The 24,755-nt window shown below is 47.3% G+C and overlaps 1 protein-coding gene across 3 annotated transcripts in view; it reads right to left on the reverse strand.

The window, feature by feature from the left end:
- Positions 1-24,755, reverse strand: part of LOC144739097 (talin-2-like) — a 244,620-nt gene that overhangs the window by 106,304 nt on the left and 113,561 nt on the right. For all 3 annotated transcript variants that reach the window (XM_078622090.1, XM_078622086.1, XM_078622097.1), the window contains 2 exons: positions 3,372-3,514; positions 2,174-2,301 (listed from right to left, as the gene is read on the reverse strand). In XM_078622090.1, the coding sequence (XP_078478216.1) occupies positions 2,174-2,301; positions 3,372-3,514 (271 nt within the window). The remainder of the gene's footprint in view (positions 1-2,173; positions 2,302-3,371; positions 3,515-24,755) is intronic.

Here is a 24,755-nt window from a genome sequence, read left to right on the forward strand (position 1 = left end):
CCAAGCCACTGCCATCTCTCAAGATCTCACGATGTGATAATCCACCTCACACGAGTTTATTTCATCTTTTGAAGGCATTTGTTATCAATCCAAATCAGATAGCGTTGTGGTGTGTTCTGCCTTAACTCAAATGGCTTCATACAATTGGCTTCAGACAGTGAGCAACAAAGCAACATTCTACATTGGGGGGCTTTATTCTACAACCGACGCCATCTGAGAATAATCCACAAAATCGTGTCTGCAATGAAAGGAATGCTTGAGAGACGTGCACATCGAATGGCCACTCACTGGATTGCCAGGCCTGTCTGGCTCTTACGAGCGCCCATGTGTTACATCATGCACGTGGTGCTGTACTTGACGGCTGAGCCAATGCAGTGCATCGCTTGCAGTCTGCCAGGCAGGCTGCACACTAAATGTTTCAGGCTTTGCATACGTCATAAATACACTGGGAAAAAAATATTTCTTAGTGTAAATTATATATATGTTATCCAGCCAGTTTGTAGTGTGTTTCAACAAACAACTAGTACGCCAGTTCGAATCCCGTTTGGGGGTGGCCAATCATTGCAACGTGGGTCATAATAAATTAACCCGTAAAAACAAAGTTTTTCACTCCAAATCCTTTATATGCGTGGCGGCTAGAGTCCTCTCGTCCTCTGGCTTGAGATGGCTGCCACCTATGGGTCAGATGATTGTCTGCCAGCATTAAGCAATTGGTAATTAAATATAGAGTTTTTTTTCCCTAAACAGTGTAAAATTTTGGAAAAAAAAATTCACGAAAATTCATTGTCACGCACAACGAGTCTGTGTGGAAAATGTCAGCTCGATTGGATCACGGGAAGTGGGTTAAAAAACGACCGAAAGATTTGCACGGTCGTAAGCAAGCAAGCAAGCACGCAAGCACGCAAGCAAGCAAGCAAACTTAATATAAAGGATTTTAAAAAGAGTATTACTTCACACGGCAGTCAATAGAGATGTCTCTAGAGCCAAGCATTCTGGGGGGCGAGTCAGGTGGCAGGGGTGGGCACCCCCACAAAGCCTGATCTGTATCACGTGCTGGGCAGCGCGAACGTCTTGGCAAGAGAACAAGCTGTGGTCGCTGGCAACGATGGATAAAAATGTGCACTTTCCAACAAATGTGTTTTGACTTTGAGTAGCTTCTTAATTGCAAGGGCTATCTTCACAAATGTGGCACTTCGCAGTGGCAGAAGACACCTGGTTGTAGCAACCAGAAAATCAAATGACTAGCTCTGATAACATTTTCATGAGCAGATTCCTAAAATGAAATCGTAGAAACACTCAACAAAAAGCTATAAACAACCTGGAGGTTAATAACCCGTAATTTTACTTTGATGAAAAAAATAAATATATATATGCAGCATATCCATTAAATGCTATTATGTTAACACGTGAATAGCAGTATGTTCATGATATAAATACCTTCTTTCATAAAATGTCCAAGAATTACGTGCATGTTTGCACAGAGCCTCCGGAAGATGCTACAGAACTACCGTACTTTTAAATGCACATCAAGAGGCAAATTATTCATGCTCAGTGCAATACGTTTCAAGGCAAGGAAATCACACAAAAGCTTACAGTCCACAGGCCTTTACATAAGCTGAATTAAGTACAAGCTAAATTTTACATTATGGTATTTTGTGTAATCGCTGGTGAACAGGCTCATAACATGGACCTGTTATGCCCGAGACACTGAGCAACTCAATTTAACACGTAGGCTTTCATGACCAATGTAATTCATAATAAAAAATTGGGTTAAATCGTGTAAATGTACATGTGTCGTGAACCCACCTCCACCCGACACAGCCAATTAGTAAGGTTGCCCCATACCAATTAGTTACTAAGATCAGCACACCGGCATGTTGAAGAGCAACCCCACAACATTTACTGAGAACCTGTTCGAATGCCGCGTGGCTGTTCCGATTCTCAGCAGTGCCGGGTGGCATTACTGCCCGAGCTTGCTGGCCACTTCTGCTCCATCTCCATTTTATTTTCTCTCAGCACATTCCAGACTCTTACGAGACAGGAGATTTGAGATGAGCTGCACGGGAATGTAAGCTTCAAAGATATAAATATGCTGGAGGATTTGACGCATGGGTAAGAGTCGCAAGCTATCGTTGGTGGAGGTCGGGGTTGGGTGCGAGTGAGGTCGCCTTACTCCAGGAAGCCAGCCTTGTGCTTGTGTTCCACGTGCGGCCCAAACTGGATCTGCGCCTGAATGCCGGCGAACTCGCACGCCTTGTCGAATGAGACGGGGTGTGAGCCGTTGAGGATGTCATCTCGAGCCTATACCCGGGCATGAGACGGAGCCACAACCACACACATTCAGAATGTAACACGGGTCGAGGGGGTCTTCTCTCAATTGCGGCGCCTGAATTATAGGATGAATTGGTTACTCCGAAACAATCTGACCCCCGATCATCTTAATCTGCTTTGAAGGCATTGCTTGATAACTTTTACTACCACATTTGTGAAAACCATTAGCAAAGCCTTTTTTGCAACCGGAACTTTAAAATGCAATTTTTGGAGAGCTTTAATTCAAACGATGGAAATGCAATTGTAACCCTTTCCATTATTAATGATATTTTAAATGCAATATGTGCGTTCCTTTCATTAGTGTTATATATGTTTTTTTTTTTTTAAAGAATGCTGACTAGATTTCCATTGTACATAGTTCTGGTTGTTTATAATTTTTGCTCATCATAATTTATTATTATGTATTAACCATATTTCCAACATTCCTATACTTCTGTTCTTCGCAACTCCTGTAAACCCTCCCTTCCCATATGTAGCATGCCAGCTGCATTAGCCGGGATGAAGCTCAATCTTCCTTATTTAAAAAAAAAACTGACTTGACCGACTTACATCAGTGCCACCGCGAGCTTTCATGCCAATTATTGCCCATGCCTAGTCTTGATAGTTGCACAACGCACATTTGCAAGGCAGATTCAAGAAAGCAACTAAAGTTGTGGCTAAAAGCCAAAGTGTTTCTCTGCCCAAATGAGCAGGAGGTGGTGCTCATTTATGTTGACAGCTCTAAGCTAATGCTGCAAATTCCACACATGTGACCATGCTCTCCGTGGCCCAGTCCAATGTTAACACGGCGCTGAAAACGCGACGGGTGTTCAAAGCCCTCATGTGAGTCGACTGAGCGCTACATCCCTCCCTTGCAACAAAATTATCCTCATTTTGTCGTGAGTCAAAAGTGGAGACAGGATGCCCCTTGTTATGGGAATGTCATTTTAAAACGTTTGGTCAAGGCAATCCAAGGGAGATGAGTTTGGACAATGAGGGCTGCTCGCTCGAAGAGGAAGGCACTCTGCACGTGACTTGAGATGCAAACGTAGAATGATTACCTGCACGTAGAGCAGATTGAGCTGAACAGGATCACGTGAATCCACATTCTGGTCCGAGTAGAAAAACTTGCGTCTCAGCAGTAGCGTCTCGTTCTCCTCCACACCCTGCTCGCGTAGCGTGCGCCCGTGGTCCACCCAGTTCACTGATGCAGGCGCACACGCATGCACGCAGAGAGGCAAAAGAGCACGTTAATGCACAAGCAGCCTCCCACGTACACGAGATGGCCGAAGCGCACTTACCAACACAAACAAAAGCAAACTCTCCCCCATTTAGCCACACAGACTGCTGGGGCAACTGCAGTTAGCGAACACAGCGTAGCACACGGTGGAGTGGTGCAGCCTGTCCAAAGGCAGCTAAACTGGCAAGCCTAGCTGGCTGCCTCTGTCTTCTCAGTGGTGATGTTCACACAAGGCACCTGGTATTCATTTTACACAGAGCTAAATGTTGAGAAAGTTGAGGCCAAGTTCAGAAACTAATCACCATCGATGTTGTTGACATCCAGGATGTAAACCCGGGTCAATGAGATTGCACCACCGTGCGGTAAACACTACGCTGTCACTCACTCCCCCCACCAACACAAACGTGCAGGCTCGTAACACCCCTTGTGCACATGTGCATACGCCTGCATACAAGCCCAGGCACGCCCACCGACACGTGTGACAAAAACTCCATACAGATGGACAAAATGCCTTCGAATATTAAATTGGAAACTATTAGGAACGCGAGTTGGGCACTCGAACCATAGATATAAGAGCTATTTCTCCAACTGCAGCATATGCACAAAGAGCATTTTTAAGTCACCAGTGTGAATTCTACATTCCTACGGTGGGGGGCCAGTAACCCCCATGGGGATGGCCACGATTTGACTCCCCAATAAGTGTAAGCCGGTGAAATATTCACTGCAAATCAGATGCAATTATCATTCCGCCTTCAGAGCCCTAACTGCAATCCTCAACCGTAAATATTGGCACGAGAACAAACGCCCAAAATTCTGTGAATGGGTTTAATGAATAATGCAATGTAACCTTTGGAGAACCAGAAGGCTGCTCATTTACTGTGAATAACTTTAATGAATAATGGGTGTGGCACCAGGGAAACATTGTAGTGAAAGTTTATGGCATGTTTATATACACACACAAACATAGTACAGAGGAACCCCCCCCATCTCATTTGTACAAATGAAATGCCAGGACATTTTTCGAAATAATAGATAGGTGACCCTTTGGCTGTGTAGTACATTGGCATACACACACATAAATGGAGGAAGCAGTTCAGGCTTGAAATATTATACATTTTTAGACGAAACTAACAATGTGTGTTTTCTTTTATATTGTTTAAAAGAATGTTATACTCTTTGGTTCTTTCGGTAAAGTCACATAGGTATAAAAAATAATAAATCACGACGTTTCGCCTGATGGCGATTGCTTGTGTTGCGATCGAAACGTCGTGATATATTATTTTTTCTACCTGTGTGACTTTCCCGAAAGAACCAAAGAGTATGGATTCCTGCAGTTACGAAAGCTTCAAATCAAGATAGAATGTTACATATTATTGAAGTGCAATGGCGCAGATGAATGGAAAGTAATTTTCTAAGTGTACATATTTAAAAACAAAACCAGCCATCTTGACACATTTACCAACATACCACGGCATGTAAAAAAAAACAGGCAATGGGACATGTGAAGTATTGGAAAATGACGGCAGGAAACTCCTTGACGGGAACACACTTCTTTTATTAAATCTTGACTTGTAACAATACAACGCGTGGCCTCTCTTCTTCACAATGCGCTTCTCTTGACTCTGGATTCTGTGCTGCCGGCTCTCTGTGCCTCGTGTAGACTCCGCGCCTCGGCTACACTCCTCTCTCGCCTCGTGTAGACTCTGCGCCTCTGCTACACTCTCCACTCGCCTCGTGTAGACTTTGCATCTCTCTCTCTGGCTACACCGTATGCATACTCTGCTCGTGTAGACCTTCCTCTCTCGCTGGCTACACCGTATGCATACTCGGCTCGTGTAGACCGTTCTCTCTCGCTGGCTACACACTATACATTACTCAGCTCGTGTAGACCGTTCTCTCTCGCTGGCTACACACTATACATTACTCAGCTCGTGTAGACCGTTCTCTCTCGCTGGCTACACACTATACATTACTCAGCTCGTGTAGACCGTTCTCTCTCGCTGGCTACACACTATACATTACTCAGCTCGTGTAGACCGTTCTCTCTCGCTGGCTACACACTATACATTACTCTCCTCTACTCTCCATTACTCTCCTCTCCGGGCTCTATCTCTGCACCTTCGTCTTCATTCTTAGATGGTTCCACTTCTCCCCCTGCTCCTCTGTGCATCACCTTATATACCCCTTCTTCCCGGGAGACGGAGCGGATGCGGACCTCAACGTCGGCACCGCTCCTCAGTTACCCAATCCCCACGCGCTATCCCTACGATCCGGTTCCGCTCAGCGCGTGTTTCCACTCCCCGACCAATCACACCGCGCTGCTACCCGATCACTCCCTCTGGGCGCGTCACCGGCACACAGCCAATCAGCAGCACTACCCCCACCCGCGCACTGACGCCTGCTCCTCCCCGTCAGCGCGCGTCACCACACACACACCCGTACATACGCGCTGGCACACGACATATACACCCAGCGCGTATCACCACTACATCACCCCCTCCCACATAGCTCGCAGCCGGCCCGGCTGCTAACAACAACCAACCGCGACGATAAAACGACAACCAACAAAAAAAAACCCCGTAACCCCCCGAGTGTGCCCCGTAACATAACACAACAACAACAACAACAAGAATAACTATGTACAGATTGACAATGAACCCGAAAAGTCAACAATAACACGATACGAGCAAATTCGAAACGAACGCGCCCCACGTCCCTGCGACTACACGCAGTGACGAGGCGCTCCAACTGCCCCGACTCCTCACGAGGCAGGTCATGCAAAGTAGCACGACCTGGCGCGAGTCCGTCTGGCTGGTCCATCGTATGGGGCGGGACACTGACGACCGTCCGGCGGTTCCGGCTGCTCCAGACGGCGCGGAACGGGCCTGAAAGGGCCGGCCCCGCCGCGGAGATCCGGCCGCCGGTGATCGGCAGCTGTCAGTTCCGAGACACCTGGGAGCAGATCAGGCGAAAATACGTGTGGATCAGGCAGAGACATTTCCCCCTCTGGGTCGCCGGTCACGTCACACACCCGGCCATCACGACACAAGGGGAGGCCATATGGAGGCGAGAACGGTTTCAGTCGGGAGGGGTGAACGTACCACCGGCGCTTTCCCCACTTTATCTGAACGCACTGGGGCCGTGCAACGCGCACGACCTCCACGGGTCCCCTCCACGGTCTCAACAATTTAGGCGACGTAGCCAAGGGTGCCTGAGGGCAATGCAGCCAGGCCCTGTCACCTGGTTTCCATTCGTGCATGGACACCTTCCGTGCCCGCAACCGTTCATTAGCAATTTGGCGAGCCCGCGAATTAAGCCGCGCGGCCTCCCTCGCCTCTGTCAGCTTGTGAATATTAAACTTAATATGTTCTGCCAAATTAGAATTAGTTCGTGGAGCGGACAGGCCAAGTTGCGTTTCTATTGGCGGGTCAGCTTCCCGACCGTACATCAAATAGAATGGGGAAAACCCCGTAGCTGCATGGGGGGCCATTCTATACGCGGCAAGGACTCCCGGGACCTGCAGGTCCCAATCTACATGTGCCTCGCACACCTGCTGGCACAGCATGGAAGTCAAGGTTTTGTGGAGTCTCTCCACCATCCCGTCAGTCTGCGGGTGGTACGGGGAGGTACGCACCTTCTTGGTACCCAACAGATCGCACACCTCTTGCAACAATTTACTCGAAAAATTTTTACCTTGGTCGGTCAGCAGGCGTTCGGGAGCCCCCTTGTCCAGGACATAGCCCTGGACGAAGGCATCCGTCACAGCCGCTGCCGACTGGTTAGCGAGAGGCCACGCCATAGGCCATCGGGTAAAGTATTCGACCCCCACTAACAAATATTTATTCCCTCTCGGCGTGACTGGGAAGGGCCCCAAAATATCGAGTGCAACGAGCTCGTTGGTACGCGAGACCTGAATAGATTGCAGCGGTGGATTAGCTGCCACGGCCGGTGGTTTACGCCTGGCGCACTCAACGCACCCCTTCAGAATATGCACCACATCACTTCCCATTCCCGGCCAGTAATAGTCACGCTGAAGCAGGGCAAGCGTCTTGTTAACTCCCAAGTGCAAGAGGCGTTCGTGTGCCGCCAAGACAACCCTCCCCCTCACAGCGGAAGGCACCACGAGTGCGTTCCGCCGGGACAAACTGTCCCATTTCAATAACACGCCCCGCTCAAGTACATAGGAGCCGGTACGCTCCTGGTCCCCCTCGGGACCCCCAACCTTGCGGCGCAATGCTAGCAGCGAGCTGTCCGCCATCTGGAGGCGGCCCCATTCGCTGAGCGACAGCGAGAGCAGCGAGTCCCGACCCTGAGAGGCAGTGGAATCATCCCCGATCGGTGCGCCCGCTGTCGCAGCCAGTGCCCCCATCTCCCCCGCAAGCGTCGGTTTACAGCGCGCCGATCCCGACAAACACGCGCATTCATCACAAGGCAACAACCGCGACAAGCAATCGGCATTCGTGTGTCGCAACCCCTTACGGTACGTAGTCGTAAACTGATAGTCCTGGAGGACTTCCAACCAACGCGACAACTGGCCCGAGGGCTGGGCGACCCTCAATGAATACTGTAGCGCCGCGTGGTCCGTTCGGACTGTAAAGTGACGACCATAAAGATATGGCCTAAACTGCTGCACAAAAAAAACAATGGCAAGCAGCTCGCGACGGGTGACACAGTAGCGCTGCTCCGCCGGAGACAACACCCTACTACCGTAGGCGACAACTCTTTCGACACCCCCAACGACTTGGGATAGCACCCCCCCAATGCCCGTGTTGCTAGCATCCGTGTCCAGCAAAAAGGGACTGGCAAAATCGGGATAACACAAGGGTGGGGCACCCACCAAGGCGTCCCGGAGGGAGCGAAACGCGGCCTCCTCCTCCGGTCCCCATTTGAACTTCACTCCCTTCGCCGTTAGAGCGTGCAAGGGTTTTGCAATAGTGGCGAAGTGCTCAACGAACCGCCGATAATAAGAAGCAAACCCGATGAAACTACGCACGTCGGAAACGGACGTAGGTGTCGGCCACAAACCGACACAATCCGTCTTCGCGGGATCGGTGGAGATCCCCGAAGAATCGACAATGTGACCCAAGTATCTAACGGACCTACGAAGGAGGTGACATTTGGCCGGTTTAAATTTCAACTTAGCCGATCGCATTCGCAAGAACACCCCTCTCAATCGCCGGAGGTGTTCCTCAAACGTTTTACTGAAAACAATGACATCGTCCATATAAATCAAGCATGTATCCCACTGCAAGCCCGACAAAACCAGCTCCATAAGTCGCTGAAACGTCGCTGGAGAGGAGTGAAGTCCCATGGGTAACCGGTTAAACTGGAACAGCCCCCCTGGAGTCCGAAATGCTGTCTTAGGTTTCGACTCTTCGTCGAGCGGCAACTGCCAAAACCCCGATAACAAATCAAGAGTCGAAAAATATCGCGCACCAGACAATGCATCGAGGGACTCATCCATCCTGGGGAGCGGATACGCGTCAGCCACAGAGATCTTATTCAGGCGACGGAAATCAACGCAGAATCGCAGGGACCCGTCCTGCTTCTTAACCAGCACAATAGGCGCTCCCCACGGGCTAGAGGAGGGCGAAATAATATCGGCTTCTAGCATATCGTTAACAGCCGACTGAACATGTTCCTTCTCCACGGGACTCAGTCGGAAGGGATTTAGCCTGACCGGCGCCGCATCGCCCGTTTCAATGTGATGGTGCAACAAATCCGTGCACCCAATGTCATACTTATGTTTACTGAATACATCAGAGAATTCAATGAGCAACTCGCGCAGCGCACCCAACTGCGCCGCCGACAAATCGTCCGAGGCGGCACATAACGAATGGACCCACTCAAGGTCTTCCCTTGGCTCAACGTTCCGCGCGGGGCTCGAGCCCACCTGCGCAACCAACCCATCATCCCCAGGGACCTGCGCCGCGTGAGCCAGCACGGTGCCCTGCGGAATGACAGCTGGTCGCGACCCCGCGTTCAAAACCATCACAAACGGATCCCTGTCAGCCCGCACCAAAGTGTGAGCCACCGATAAATCAAGACCCCCGACAGCCTTGTTAGAAGGACCCAAAAGCATACTCTGTCCCGAAGCCTCCCTCACCCATGGTTTCCGCAACCGGAGGGGAATCAACATCTGTGAACCCGGGGGCACTTGCACTGTCTGCGTCGCCACCGCTTGTATCGTAGCGCACGCCGTCCGAATGTCAGTAGGGCCCGTCAAAAATGAAATCCGGCGACCCGATGGCAGTTCAATGCATCGTTGATCGATAAGAATTTTAATGGGCATTTTAGCCAAAAAGTCAGTGCCCAAAAGACACGGAACTGCCAAAGAAGACGAAACGAAAACGGGTCCCGACAATTTGATATCTCCAATGCAAATGGACGCCCTAACCTGACCGATAATGCCCAACGATCCCCCATTAGCGGCGTAAAATGGCACATCCACTGGAAGCAGCGGACGACATTGGACCGGAAGAATATTATAAATGAGGTCCGATATAATAGTTGCCGATGCCCCCGTGTCCACTAACACCCTAATCTCAACCCCATCAATAGATCCCGTAACAACGGACGAACCCGCCGAAGCAGCCACAATTCTATGCCCCAATTCCGCCCATTCAATGTCTCCCTGGTCCCGGCCGAACCCCCCTCGCCGAACCGAATCCCCGAACCTTAACCGGCCCTCCTCCGCCGCAACGCGGCGTCCCATGTGTGCCGAATAAACAGGCCGAGCGTGTGAGGTGCCGCGACTTGCCGGGGATTGTAGAGATGACTTGGGCTCTCGGTCGTCGTCCAGCCGAGCTCCCATGGCGCGCTGCCGCGGAGCGCGGCACCCGGACGCCACGTGGCCCCGGAGGCCGCAGTTATAGCACGTGACGAGGGTCGGAGTAGATCTTGGTTGCTCCGACTTTCGGCCCGATCGCAGAGGCGACCGGGCCCCCGGCCTCCAGTCCCCTGGTCGTCCCGTGGCGAACGCCTCCTCTCGTGGGCTGACGACTTGGGGTTCGGCGACCACCAAACCCGGGGCTGCGACGACAGCAGCGTTGCAACCAACGCCTTTCTTCCGTTGTAGGGCCTCGTGCGCTTGAATACTCGTGGCGACTCTCAAAGAAGAAATATCAATCTCGTCAGCTGTGTTGATAGGGACCCCCAGGTCCTGCGCCAACTTGAGCAGCTGCTCCAAAACCATCGCGTCTTGGCCCTCCTCGTCCATCCGAGGGAACGCAGCATCAGCAAGAGCCAGCAACGCCGTGCGATAGGCCAGCGCGGTCTCCGTGGCCGCTTTCCGTCTTGCGTAGAACTGATGGCGGCACGTAGAGGGAGGCCCGTAGACCCTGGCCAACAACCCCAGCGCATCCTTCAGCGTGGAGCGGTCCGACTTCCGTGCAGCCCTGAAGGCCGCGAGCGCATCGTCGTCCAGCATGGCGGGCAATGCCCGCAGCGCCGTAGCATCGGACCACGCTGACATCTCTTGATGCGCCAAAAACCTTCGCTGAAATTGGCCCCAGTCTCCGCCTTCCGCCTTGAAGGCTGACAACGTGGGCAGGCGCTGCTGAAAAATGAAGTCATCCGCCTCGTGGTTCCTCTCCGCCTGTCCGTCGGTGTCTAAGATGGCGGCTCCAGCAGCAGACGTAAGATGGCGGACCCCCTCGCGCGCTGATGACGTCGATGCGCGCGCTTGGGAACCCACCACCACGTGGCGCTCGCCGTTCCCGCCAAAAGTAGGCCCAGGCGCAATGGCGGGAATCCCCCATTCGTTTTGGCGGGAATCTGCGGGGCGACCTTGTAAAATGTCCCCCACCGTCCCCGCTCCTCCCGACGAGCTGATCTCCGCCAAGATGGACGCGGCGGCGAGCAGCAGCTCCGCCAGTCGGGAGTGCGCCTCACGAAGCCCGGCGTCTGTCCCCGGTCGCTCGGCCGGCGCCGTCGACGGACCCTGCAGCGTGGGCAAGTCCTCTTCCTCACCCCCCGCCACCAGCGGCCCCGAGTCGTCCAGGTCTTCCTCGCGGTCAATCCCATGGGTCCTACGGGTCTTCCTCGTCTCCATACTTGGAAGCCCGTTTCACTTCTGACGCCAGATGAAGTATTGGAAAATGACGGCAGGAAACTCCTTGACGGGAACACACTTCTTTTATTAAATCTTGACTTGTAACAATACAACGCGTGGCCTCTCTTCTTCACAATGCGCTTCTCTTGACTCTGGATTCTGTGCTGCCGGCTCTCTGTGCCTCGTGTAGACTCCGCGCCTCGGCTACACTCCTCTCTCGCCTCGTGTAGACTCTGCGCCTCTGCTACACTCTCCACTCGCCTCGTGTAGACTTTGCATCTCTCTCTCTGGCTACACCGTATGCATACTCGGCTCGTGTAGACCTTCCTCTCTCGCTGGCTACACCGTATGCATACTCGGCTCGTGTAGACCGTTCTCTCTCGCTGGCTACACACTATACATTACTCAGCTCGTGTAGACCGTTCTCTCTCGCTGGCTACACACTATACATTACTCAGCTCGTGTAGACCGTTCTCTCTCGCTGGCTACACACTATACATTACTCAGCTCGTGTAGACCGTTCTCTCTCGCTGGCTACACACTATACATTACTCAGCTCGTGTAGACCGTTCTCTCTCGCTGGCTACACACTATACATTACTCTCCTCTACTCTCCATTACTCTCCTCTCCGGGCTCTATCTCTGCACCTTCGTCTTCATTCTTAGATGGTTCCACTTCTCCCCCTGCTCCTCTGTGCATCACCTTATATACCCCTTCTTCCCGGGAGACGGAGCGGATGCGGACCTCAACGTCGGCACCGCTCCTCAGTTACCCAATCCCCACGCGCTATCCCTACGATCCGGTTCCGCTCAGCGCGTGTTTCCACTCCCCGACCAATCACACCGCGCTGCTACCCGATCACTCCCTCTGGGCGCGTCACCGGCACACAGCCAATCAGCAGCACTACCCCCACCCGCGCACTGACGCCTGCTCCTCCCCGTCAGCGCGCGTCACCACACACACACCCGTACATACGCGCTGGCACACGACATATACACCCAGCGCGTATCACCACTACACATGTATAGCACATGTATAGCACATGTATAGCACATGTATAGCACATGTATATGAATAGAAAAGTAGGTTGGCTTGGGCTGGACACGTCACTAGAAGGGATGACGGCCGATGGAGTGGCAGCCAAGGAATGGAGTGGCAGCCAACGCGTCCGAGAGGGCATCCACCAAGAAGATGGAGTCATGAATTAGCTTGTGTGCAGGTGCTGGGTGGATTTTCACATCGCACAGCCGTGGTCGATGGTGGAGGCTTAGGGAGGTCTTCATCCTACACTGGGTTGACCATGGCTGATGATGAATAAAACTATTACTAAACTAAGCTATTTTTAAATCCTTTATATTAAGTTCACTTGCTTGCTTGCTTGCGCGCTTACGACCGTGCAAATCTTTCGGTCGTTTTTTAACCCACTTCCCGTGATCCAATCGAGCTGACATTTTGCACACAGACTCGTTGTGCGTGACAATTTATTTTCGTGAAATTTTTTTTCCAAAATGTTACACTTTTTAGGAAAAAAAAAATTATATTTAATTACCAATTTCTTAATGGTGGCAGGCAATCATCTGACCCATAGGTGGCAGCCATCTCAAGCCAGAGGACGAGAGGACTCTAGCCGCCACGCATATAAAGGATTTATAGTGAAAAACTTTGTTTTTACGGGTTAATTTTTTACTCGACCAGGTAAGGCCCACTGAGCTGCGTAGCTCTTTTTCAGAAGTGGCCTGGACACACATTATAGCTCAACGAAGTGGCTTATCGTGTGGAAATGTATTGCAACCAAATACTGTAAACGCATGTTTCTAAATATGAGGGGGAAACCCGGAGGACTTCGAGAAAAATTCACACAATCACAGGGAGAACATGCATCAGAGTCGAACCCACGACCTCATGCATACCGGGCAAGGGAGTTAGCATCTCACCATTTTGCACTGCTCTGAAATTAGGCTGCAGTTGCGTTCACTTATCACGCAGGCTGATTAAAAAGAGAAATATCAACACAGCAATGGTCTGTTCGCTCCACTTCACGTTTATTCTGGATGGCCTTCACTGGCAGACAAGCCAAATGAGAGGAAGGTCATTCAGTAATACAATACATCGAATCAAGGTCAGGGGGTCACTACAACCCATCATTCCCCCTGAGGTTGATATCAAAAAAAATATGTCATGCTTTTTGAAAGTACACAGTGGTTGTTCTGTGGAAAGGTTGCCTGCTGCCAAAAGGAGTGTGGATTGTCTACCGCGGGACTCAGGGACGTCAATGGAGAAATGGCAATCCCCCACGCTGGCTTGAGCAGACACACTTTTGAATTTGAGATACTATGATACAAACACGTACATTAAATTTCGATTTAAAGCTTTCGTGACTGCAGGGATTCATCTTCTTGGTTCTTTCGGTAAAGTCACGGAGAAGGGAAATAACAAAAATAATAAATAATTAAACATGTATTTTATTATGTTTTATTTGTATTATTTTATTATTTCCCTTCTACGTGACTTTACTGAAAGAACCAAGAAGATGAAACACGTACATTGTACATGGGGGATAAGCTCTGTGCGTGCATGACACGTTTATCATATGCACACAGTCGTTTCAACTTCTTTATCCCTACGCTTACCCTTAATAAAGCAACAAACAAATCTGTCCCGTGCACACAAAAGAGGGTGAATGCTGGAGAATTAATCATTAACCAAAATACCACTCATCTACATGCCTTCCTGGAAAAATCTGCAACCACATTCCCAATCAACTGTACAGGAGCGTTTTCAACACTTAGCATTCAGATAGTACAGGCAACGAGGCCTTTTTACGAACTTACCAAGGACACGTGTCAATAAAGGATACGTCAAAACAGAGCCTGGTTTATTTAATTCCTTCTGATGCGACGACACTCACGGCTGGGTGCTCACTGCGATTACAATCAACCGCTACCAACCACCACGCTCGCTATGCCCCCAAACGATTCAACTAATAATAGCCAACAGGCGAGAATCAATTCTCATTGACCCCCCCTCCCCATCTCCTGCCATTAGATGCTCACTATACAGGGCACAATTAAGTTGAATTGTCAATGTTTCTTTTACAGTGTCATTTGTCCCATTTCTGGTATTTGTTTAAGTTTATTTGATTCGTTACAAGGATTGGTCCCGTTAACCCGGCTGCCCGGCAATCGCCCAGGGAGATCCATGATGCCCCAAAAGCACAGCAGCAGCAGCAGCAACAAAAGCAAAAGACAAAGACATCGATGTTGTAGAGAACGGGTAAAGGATCCTTAAGAAGAATTGCACAATTAACAAACGGGGTATTCCACGGTTGTTTATGATTGTAGAGTTCCGATTGCTCCCTCAGCCTAAATGCAAGTATAAATTACATACATAGTCTTTGGGTCTTTCAGTAAGAACCAATGAGACCCAAAGAGAATGAATTCCTGCAGTCACGAAAGCTTTAAGTCAAGAAATTACATACTATTTGTTTAAACCATAAATCATCGATTCTTCCAAGCACAATGCACGAAAGATGGTGGGTGTAAAATTCATATTAGAATAGGTTTTACCCTTTCTGGCAATCAAACAGGTGTTAAGATTTTAAAACACTAAACTGAAACCTTTTGCAAGGAATCATGCATGTGGTGAACATGCAAACAAAAATATATGCTCTGATATAATTTGCATTGTCTTTGCAACTGATTGGTCCACACCAGAGACAGCTTTCTTTAGAGCCTAGTCTCAAAAAGGTGTTAGACCAGAGGACGTCAAAAGGCGGACAGCACAAAGACACTATCAGAGCAATGAGGGCTCGGGGTGAGCAGCTACATCATGGGACCTCCCTTGCAAAAATCTAAATATAACAATAGATTTTACCCTTTCTGGCAATCAAACAGGCGTTAAGATTTTAAAACACCAAACTGAAACCTTTTGCAAGGAATCATGTCTGCATTGCCAGAAAGGGTAAAGCCTATTCTTACATTTTGATGCTGGAAAGGGCGGCCCTATGATGTAAAAATCATGTTTTACTAGATAAATGAATGCATCATACATAATATGTTTAGCACCCAGTGCAGGGGTTTTTGAGCAGGCCCTAATACTGGGATGCAAGACAAAGGTGAATAATCAAATCTGACCCCATTGCTTCCAGTGGAGTGGAGCTGCGGCAAAAGTGCTCGGCACACAAAGCAGAAGGGTGGTAGTTTCCATTCTAGTCTGCAGTCAACTCAGCCAATAATGCTTCAGGGATAAATTAAATGAAAATCACTTGACGGGAGGTCCAAACCACTTGTCCATCCCGGAGACCAGACCACCATCGTAGATATTGTCAAAGTTACCAATGTCTCAGATCTGACAGTGGAGATGATGGCTGCTCCACTGTTGGTTTGAACAGAGAGGCACAGAACCTTTTCATGCAACAAACATTACGACACCAAAACGGTGACAATTACAGAATGCAAACTAAACGATCCATCAGCATTGCCAATGTCGGAAAAGCAGTGATTTGGGGAACTAAAGGCGAGACCAAAATAGCCGAAAATATAGTTGACCTCAACCAAAAGCGTACAATAAAAGTGAAACTTATAAATCAACAAGTTATTTCTTCTATTCCAACCTTTTTTTTCATGTTGCACTTAAGAGCCTGTTGACGTGGCACACACTGACACTTGGCACACACCCTCTGAGCTCCACTCACTTTCTCAAGTGGCACCCCTGGATTCCAACTAAGTGTCTGTGTCGACAATACAACTCAGCTTTATAGATCGACCATGCATTTTCAATTTCCAAAGCCCTCTCATCTAAAACTCTTCCAAGAGACATCGTCCGCCAAAGGAAAACCAAAATGTCTTTTATGGTCTCTCCGCCTGTCCACTGGATCATCATTCCTGGTGATTTCAACATCCACGTTGATAATCCATCTCAATCCATCTCAAACATCCTTCAGTGAGTCTTGGAATCCATGGATGTATCCAAACTTGTCTAATTTCACCTCCCATATGGCCACACGCTTTATACCTCATTATCACCACAAATAAAAGTCAATCACTCCCACCACCAATTCATAATCACTTTAAAAAAATATATTTTTTTCATCCTTAGGTCACGACTCGACAGGTCTACCACAAATATCTTCCTCCTTCACATCTCTGCTCCACCATGCTGTCTCTCAATACCTACTCGGGGTGGTCTTCAAAAAATGCATCTGTTGAGCATGACAATGCCACATTGTCTCGGGCTGTGGATGATCTCACCCCCTCTGAAGACTTATAACTCTTCTTGAGCCGGTGGTGGACATTCTACATTCGTATTATGTGTGTCAGTTTATGCAGGTGGCTCAGCATCAGAGGGAGCAGCTTGCAATCGGAAAGGTTCAGAGTTGAAATCCTAGTTGGGGGTTGACTCATCATTCCTCCGCGATCAACAAAATGAGTATCACATTTTGGGAAAGACAACAGTGGTTGTACTATGGATAGATATGTGGAATTTGCGCCACTGACTTAAAGCTGTAAACAGGAGATGAGCACCACCTCAATGCTCATCTGAGCAGGAAATCACTTTGACGTATTTGCGTTTATGCATAAGACAACCACCAATAATTTCCCACAAAGTAGCGTTTCATTGCAATTGTAGCCACAAAGTAAGTGCACGGAAAATCTCCAAAGAGCTGCGGTGATTTGACAGCGAGTCGCATGAAAGCTCTTCATGGCTCGCATCCCAAATCACCTGAAACTACACTGCAGACATTAACCATTATAATGGCCCCTATTCTGTATATTCAAGTCTTTCCTGAAAATAAACTACAGTATAAATGACATAGGGCTCACACCTGGTTCTAATTTGAAGTCAAAGCGTATCATTGTTCATACGAATATTTATCATCTCCTTTCGTGGCCCTGGCTGGTAACACAAATTCCACATTCCTAAGACAGGAGCCAGTTCTGTAATTTTCCGCAATGTGCCACTCATTATTTCAAGCTCAGAGGGATGAAGCGTTGAGTCAACCCCTGGCAGGGATTTTAACTCCGAGCCTTTTGATAGCGAGTCAAGATTTTATAATGACAACACAACCCGGCTGTATAGTTATCCTGTTTGGTCTTGGTAGCCTTTTGCAGACAGTGCTGTTTGTGGTGAGTGCCTGTCAAGCCTAACATAGAAAAGGAGAAGGTGATGTGACCAGCAGCACGCATAAGCACCCACGTTTGTGTTTATTGTGCCGTTCTTGATATCATTTTAATTTAAGGTGACCTATTAGAGGCCCAGGTCAGATGCAAATACCAACAGTTCCTAGAATGCATATTTAGTTTAAAAAAGCAGATCAGTGAAATGATTCAATGTGATCACATGTGAATTTTTTTACAATAAAATGTTCCTGAAAACACTGACACCTACGCATTGGCGTGAGCGCGTTTCCCTTTTGTTCATTTATGTGTTCGCTTAATCAGCGCTCGCGAGGCTTTCCCGTGCAGCAGCAACCATGGCACGCGACGTTCAATCGACATGGTGCACTCGCACAAAATCTCAAAAAATACAGACGCATTATTCCCCTTTCCACGCGACATACCAGGGGGAAAGGAAATCACACGGCTTAAGCAAAACTGACATATCCCTAGAGCGCCATTGGTGAGCGGTTGAGCGTTTTGTTTCCATTCGGGAATTTTGTACGCAATCCAAGACGCCAGCAAATGACTCACCCACCAAAGCACACCGAAGGCCCAAGGTAGACACACTTCTTCCATAAATGCTAAAACATGCGCGCGCCTTCTTAAAATTCTTTCTCCGAGCTACGGGCTTAATAATTGCACCTCGGAGGAAAGGGAACCGAAAAGAAAACATTCCGCACAGAACTGGGCTCGGGCTCTTTGTGGGTGCACCATAGAATAACGATAACCTACACCTAACAAAGTCATCACTCTGAATACAGCAGAATCCACAAACCGACTGCACTGTTTGCCGACAGCAGAGTAGGCACAGGGAGATTATTTTGAAATATGGTACTGGAAAAAATAAATATAAAGTATTTGCAGACTAAACAAGAGCACTTGGGGCAATTTGTTCAATTTGGAAGGAATCGCAAGTTGACAATAGAAATATAATCAGCACTCAAGGCAATTATTGAGACGGTGAGACAGCCGATCACTATTGGTGGCTAACGACTGGGTGCAAGGGGCAGGGCGTGCTGCATTAGTCAACAACAGTTTTCCTATTAAATGTTGCAAATCAGTCGCACATGTGAAAGGCACGTGCAGTGGGCTATAATTAATGCACCCCAGTGGTGGCTTAGTGGCATGGGGGCTAAATTTCCATGACAGAACACTGATCCAGCCCTGAGCAGGTTTACATTTGAGATCGTCGGTATTTATCAATCATTAAACTGAGTTTCTCAAGTGTAGTGAGTTGATGGCCTTAGGCTAATTACTTATGGCTGCACAAAACACACATATGCATGAGTTTTTTTAGGGTTTTTTTCGTTTGCTCCAGAGGGCTTAATACTCGTGGAATATTTTCTGCGGCCTCCCAAATCCTCCATGCAGGAGTGCCAGCTCATATTGGGCAAAAGATATCTGCTGAAATAATTCCAGAAGTCACAAAAATACAAAAATGAAGATATCGTTAAATTTCGATTTAAAGCTTTCGTGACTGCAATGATTCATCTTCTTGGTTCTTTCGGTAAAGTCACATAGAAAGGAAATAATAAAATAATAAAAATAAAACATAATAAAATAATTCTCACGACGTTTCGGCCACAACGCAAGCAGCCGTCCTCAGGTGAGGAACAGGTCTGTCGAGAAGACAGTCTAATGCTCACGACGTTTCGGCCACAACGCAAGCAGCCGTCCTCAGGTGAAGAACAGGTCTGTCGAGAAGACAGAGTCTCGACAGACCTGTTCTTCACCTGAGGACGGCTGCTTACGTTGTGGCCGAAACGTCGTGAGAATTATTTTATTATGTTTTATTTTTATTATTTTATTATTTCCCTTCTACGTGACTTTATCGAAAGAACCAAGAAGAAGATATCGTTCTTTAACATGATACATTTAAAGTGCACAAACAACACATTCAACTTGTATACAAATGTCAAAGTGTCTCCCTGCTCAAACGAGCATTGGGGGGGCACTCAACTTCATCGGAAACCCTGAGGGCAGTGGTGGAAATTCCACAACTATGGTGGAGGCCAGTCTATCCATAAGAAAACCATTGTTGACCTCTAACAAAGTTGTATTGAGCATTGTTTTACTGACCCCGGATGGATGATTGACCAAGTCGACTCTTGTTTGGGATATGAACCTTTAAAACATATTTTTAAGTCGAACAATGCAGTTACTGCACCTCCGTAGCTAACCGATTAGCACGGTTGGCTATGTACAGTGCGAAAGAAGTTTAACATAATACCCAAGTTGGTTTAACGCGTAGGCTTTCGCGACCAATATTATTCATATTAAACGTTTTTGGGTTAGAGCGCGTTATTTATAAATGTGTCGTAACACTTCACCACCCGACACGGCCAATCAGTAAAAAAGTGTCACGTTGACAAAAGACAAATAGTTCACTGCTTTAGCCCACCGGTGTGTTGAAGCGTGAAACCACAACATTTACAATCTTTGAGTACGACGTTTCGCTGGTAATTGCATCCAGCATCATCGGGCAATTCGCCAGAATGGTGAGGCTCTGCTCTGTCTCCCGGTCTTAAATAGAGCAGCAGCAGGGTGACGTCACCATTTAACTCATCAGGAACAACGATTTGAGGCGGGAGCAAAAGCAGAACCTCACCATTCTGGCGAATTGCCCGATGATGCTGGATGCAATTACCAGCGAAACGTCGTACTCAAAAATTGTAAATGTTGTGGTTTCACGCTTCAACACACCGGTGGGCTAAAGCAGTGAACTATTTGTCTTTTGTCAACGTGACACTTTTTTGCTGATTGGCCGTGTCGGGTGGTGGAGGGTTACGACACATTTATAAATAACGCGATCTAACCCAAAAACGTTATTATGAATACCCAAGTTGGGTGACGGCATGAATTCAATTTCAATTTATATACAAATTATTCTGAGTAACTGCTCTGAGCAGCCGTTTGTGCAAATTTCCAAAAACATTTACATTCACGTTTGCACAATTAGGGCTTCAATTTGTGAAATAAAATTTCAGTGCAATAGAATAAATGGTATATGACACGGTACATTCCATGCAACTTAACAATTGCACTTGAATTTTTTTTTTTAATCACGTTCACCCCCACCCCCACTCTACTCTCAATCAAATTTAATTTCACAGACTGAATCACTATTTGGCCCTCCCAAATGGGAATGTTTTGGAAACTCAACAATGCAGGCAACTAGAGAAATGGTCCAAACCTATTAAAATGTAATTATGAGAATGTTTTAAAATGTTATTTCATATTCTTCTGTAATTCTGTTCAAAATGTTATTTGTCTGAAACTTTTTAGAGCAAGTTTTGCCTTGCATGCAATGCATACATTTTTTTGCTTTTTATTGTTTTTAATGGTTTTAGATTTTTGCAACTTTGGCAATTTTCGATTACTAGTCAGAAATATAACATCTCTAAGACATCGAATGTGTCCATCATACTCTTGACAGTTGGTAAAGTAAGTACCACTTTTACGAGGAACTAAAAGTAGTTGTCCTTTGGAGAGCCTGCTGTCTGCTTTAGGAAATTGGAATCTCAGCTACTTGCCCAGGGCTGACAGTGGTGATCAACACGGCCCCATGCTCATCTGGGTCGGGAAACATTTGTGGCTTTTTCAAAACGTGTATCCCGGGTCTCGATTTTTAAAAGTGAATAGTCTGAATAGGATATGACCTAATTGTGACCTCATATCATACACGGTTTTTTTATGACTTATTAAAGCGAGGTGCAAGCTCAGCATCAGGATGCAGGCTTGGCGAACTAGCTGTGACGTCTTCCAATTTTGGCATGCAGGAAGCCAAGCCGAAGCCCAGGCATCTGTTGAGGCCTTGACCCACATGACAACTGCCTCCCTAAACCAACACAACAATGCGAGAAAAATAAAAGAGAGAAAAAAATTGCCTCTATTGTCAAGCGCTGGTGAAGTTACACCCCGCACATGAAATGGATCTGATACCGCCATGTTCTGTGGGTGGCAGTCCACGAGATTTACAAGGCCTCTTTCGTCACGAGCCACTGTTTGCTTTGGTAACAGCTCTGAGCCAAAACCAGGGAGGTATCTGTATGTGTGGGCTGAGCCGAAAGTCTCAAATACGATGAAAAAAACATATATGCTTTTTCCATAATAGAGGTTTTTTGGGTTAGTTAGATCACAAAAATATACAAATGTCGTTAAAATCCACAATCACCCGACACAGCCAACTAGTAAGGGCACATTAATATATTTACGCAATCTAACCCAAAAAAACTCTATTATGGATGATATTGGTCGCGAAAGCCTACGGGTTATATATGCTTTTTATTTGAAAAAATAGAAAATGGGTGGCATTCGTAGGCACTACTTACCCTCAGCCAGCAGTAAAAATTCCACATTTCCCCATGATAAAGGCCAGTTTCTAAATAGGGAAACCCACTGTTGAGTCCCCAAAGAGTGGTGCCGATTCAACTCTGGAGAGATGACGGGCCACGTCTACTCCTGACTGGGATGTTAACTCACAACTAGAGATGGGACGATTCGTCTATCAGGCCCCATATCCTACCTCCCAAAGGCAGGAAACCCCCCTTTTCAAGCCATTCCCAGCACGATGCGGCTGATTATGCTGACGACGTCACCAAGCCCCGTCCTACGGGCCTATGTTGGAACAGAGGAGAGACTTTTTGCCCCCAAATAATTTTGTGTTGTCCGATTAGACATGTCATTGAACCAATATTTGGAAGAGGAATAAATAACATAAATAACGGGATGGCTCGTCTTTTACTAGCAACGATACAACTTTCCTAACGACAGCGTCATCTCGCGTATAATTCCCGCTCTGGATCACAATTCATAAGATGCTCACGAACAACAATTTACATTTTTGTAAATGTCTCAACGGCTCTCAGAAAATGCGAGCACCGTGGTTCTGTTCTTCGAGGTGTGTTTTGGCACATGTATGCGCTTGTGCTGCGCTAAACGTCCAACAAATTTGGCCACTTCATCAAATTAAACAAAGGTTGTCCGTGTTACAGGATACAAGAGAGGTGAAGAAAGGCAACTGAAATTCGGTGTGTTGTGGAAACGCCCGGGTGCTCACGCAGCCAATTTCCTTCTGAAAACAGAGTAGACCACACACTGGGAGTCTCTCTCTCTCTTGAATACGACCCCAAGCCACATACATGCATGCAATTGTAAAATGTGCAACTTGTAGGACACTGGGTATGGGGGGAGGAAGGGTGGCACAGTGCTGAGCGCACTGCACTGTGACATTGGCAACCTGAGTTTGATGAACTTTGGTGACAAATGAACAGGTTGCTGCTCCTCCTCCTCCTCCTCCACCCCCCCCATCTCCACTTTTACCAACCCAGAGTGAACAGTGAGGTATGGTCAATAATTCTCACAACCTACACACCGAAGACGGTCACTGCAAAGACGGTTACTGCATCGCATGCTTTCAAATGTGCTTCTGCGGCCATCTGAAATAATCTTCTTTCCGATATTAGGAAGCCACTGGAGCTATGTACTTTTAAATAGAAACTAAACATTTGTTTCTTTAGAACTACTTTTAGCTTGTTGTCCTTCCCCCGCACCTCCGATGAACATGGTTGGCGACACACGGTGCGAAAGAAGTTCAACATACATACATACAGAATAGGGAGGCCTTTGTTGTTATTTACAAAGATGACATACAAAAATCCAGCCAGTTGGCATTGTAGCAGAGTGCCTGACGTATAATTGTGAAGGTTGTAAGTACAAATCCATAAAAAAAAGTCAACTCAACCGATCACTCCTCCTATGGAGATGACACTCAGGAAAGTGCGATTAGTGAGCAGAAATTCAGGCTCTCATGGGGCGCAAGGGTGTAGGGTGGCTAGCACCTCATCAGTGCTGACATTTCACACATTGCACCAGAAGCTGCTATTTATAGGCAGAGTCAACCTCAAGGAAGCCTGGGCCAGGGTTCCGATGCCAATTTCCACTAGCATTATGGATTGCCAAGAATCAAAGTCTGATCACTGGAATCATAGAGACTATAAACTATGACAAACTAAACTATGTAGATTTTACGAGGTAATGTCCCACTTGGCTGTATAGCTCTTTTTCAGAAGCGACCTGGCCACAAATGATAGATCAATAAAGTGGTTTATCATGTGGAAATGATTTAGCACCCAAATACTCTAAACGCATGTTTCAAAATGCGGAGGGAAAAACCGGAGGACCCGGAGAAAAATCTGCACGGCCACGAGGAGAACATGCAAACTCCAAATATAAAGGCGTCAGGGTTGGAATCGAACCTACAACTTCCTGTATACCAGGCCAGGTAGTTAACATCTTGCCATCGTGGCACCCCATATCACAGCGCACAAACCACTGTGCCAATTTTGTAAGGTATTAAGAATATAACTTAATACATATATTGATGTGAAGGGTTCCCAATTGAAGAAAAAGACATGAGCTGTGTGTACATTGAAATGCAATTCTGAAAACTTTCATTGCCCTTTGTACCACGTATCAAATTAATAAATTAAGCCAAACGCACATTACAACCGTTTTTTTACTTTTACACTGGTCATTTTTCATATTATTCACTATTACGTTTCTTAAATCCTCCCAAACCACTGTCCACCGGCAGAATAAATGGAAACACCACAGGTAGTTGGTGGGCAGGTCACGTGATTGGGGTATAGTTTGTGTACGCCAAAACTTCTTCCACAATGTCTGGCCAGCATGGAAGATGAGGGCCAAACACCTTTTAGAGTGGCTCTCTGGGGCCCCCTCTAGTGGAAGCCCAGCAGTGGTGTGAGCAAGTAAACGCAGGAACTCCACACGTTTTCCCACCTTACTTATCCCAAGATTCATCTTCTTGGTTCTTTCGGTAAAGTCACGTAGAATGGAAATAATAAAATAATAAATTTATCCCAAGATTGTTTGGAATATTCTCATCAGCCATGCTCTCCCTCCCGAACACTTTAAAACTTTGCAGAGGCAATGCTTTATTTTATGAGCACTACCAATTCTTCATGAGACTCT

Source organism: Lampetra planeri, chromosome 3 (genome assembly GCF_965212315.1).
Source record: "Lampetra planeri chromosome 3, kcLamPlan1.2.h2, whole genome shotgun sequence".
Classification (NCBI taxonomy): Eukaryota; Metazoa; Chordata; class Hyperoartia; order Petromyzontiformes; family Petromyzontidae; genus Lampetra; species Lampetra planeri.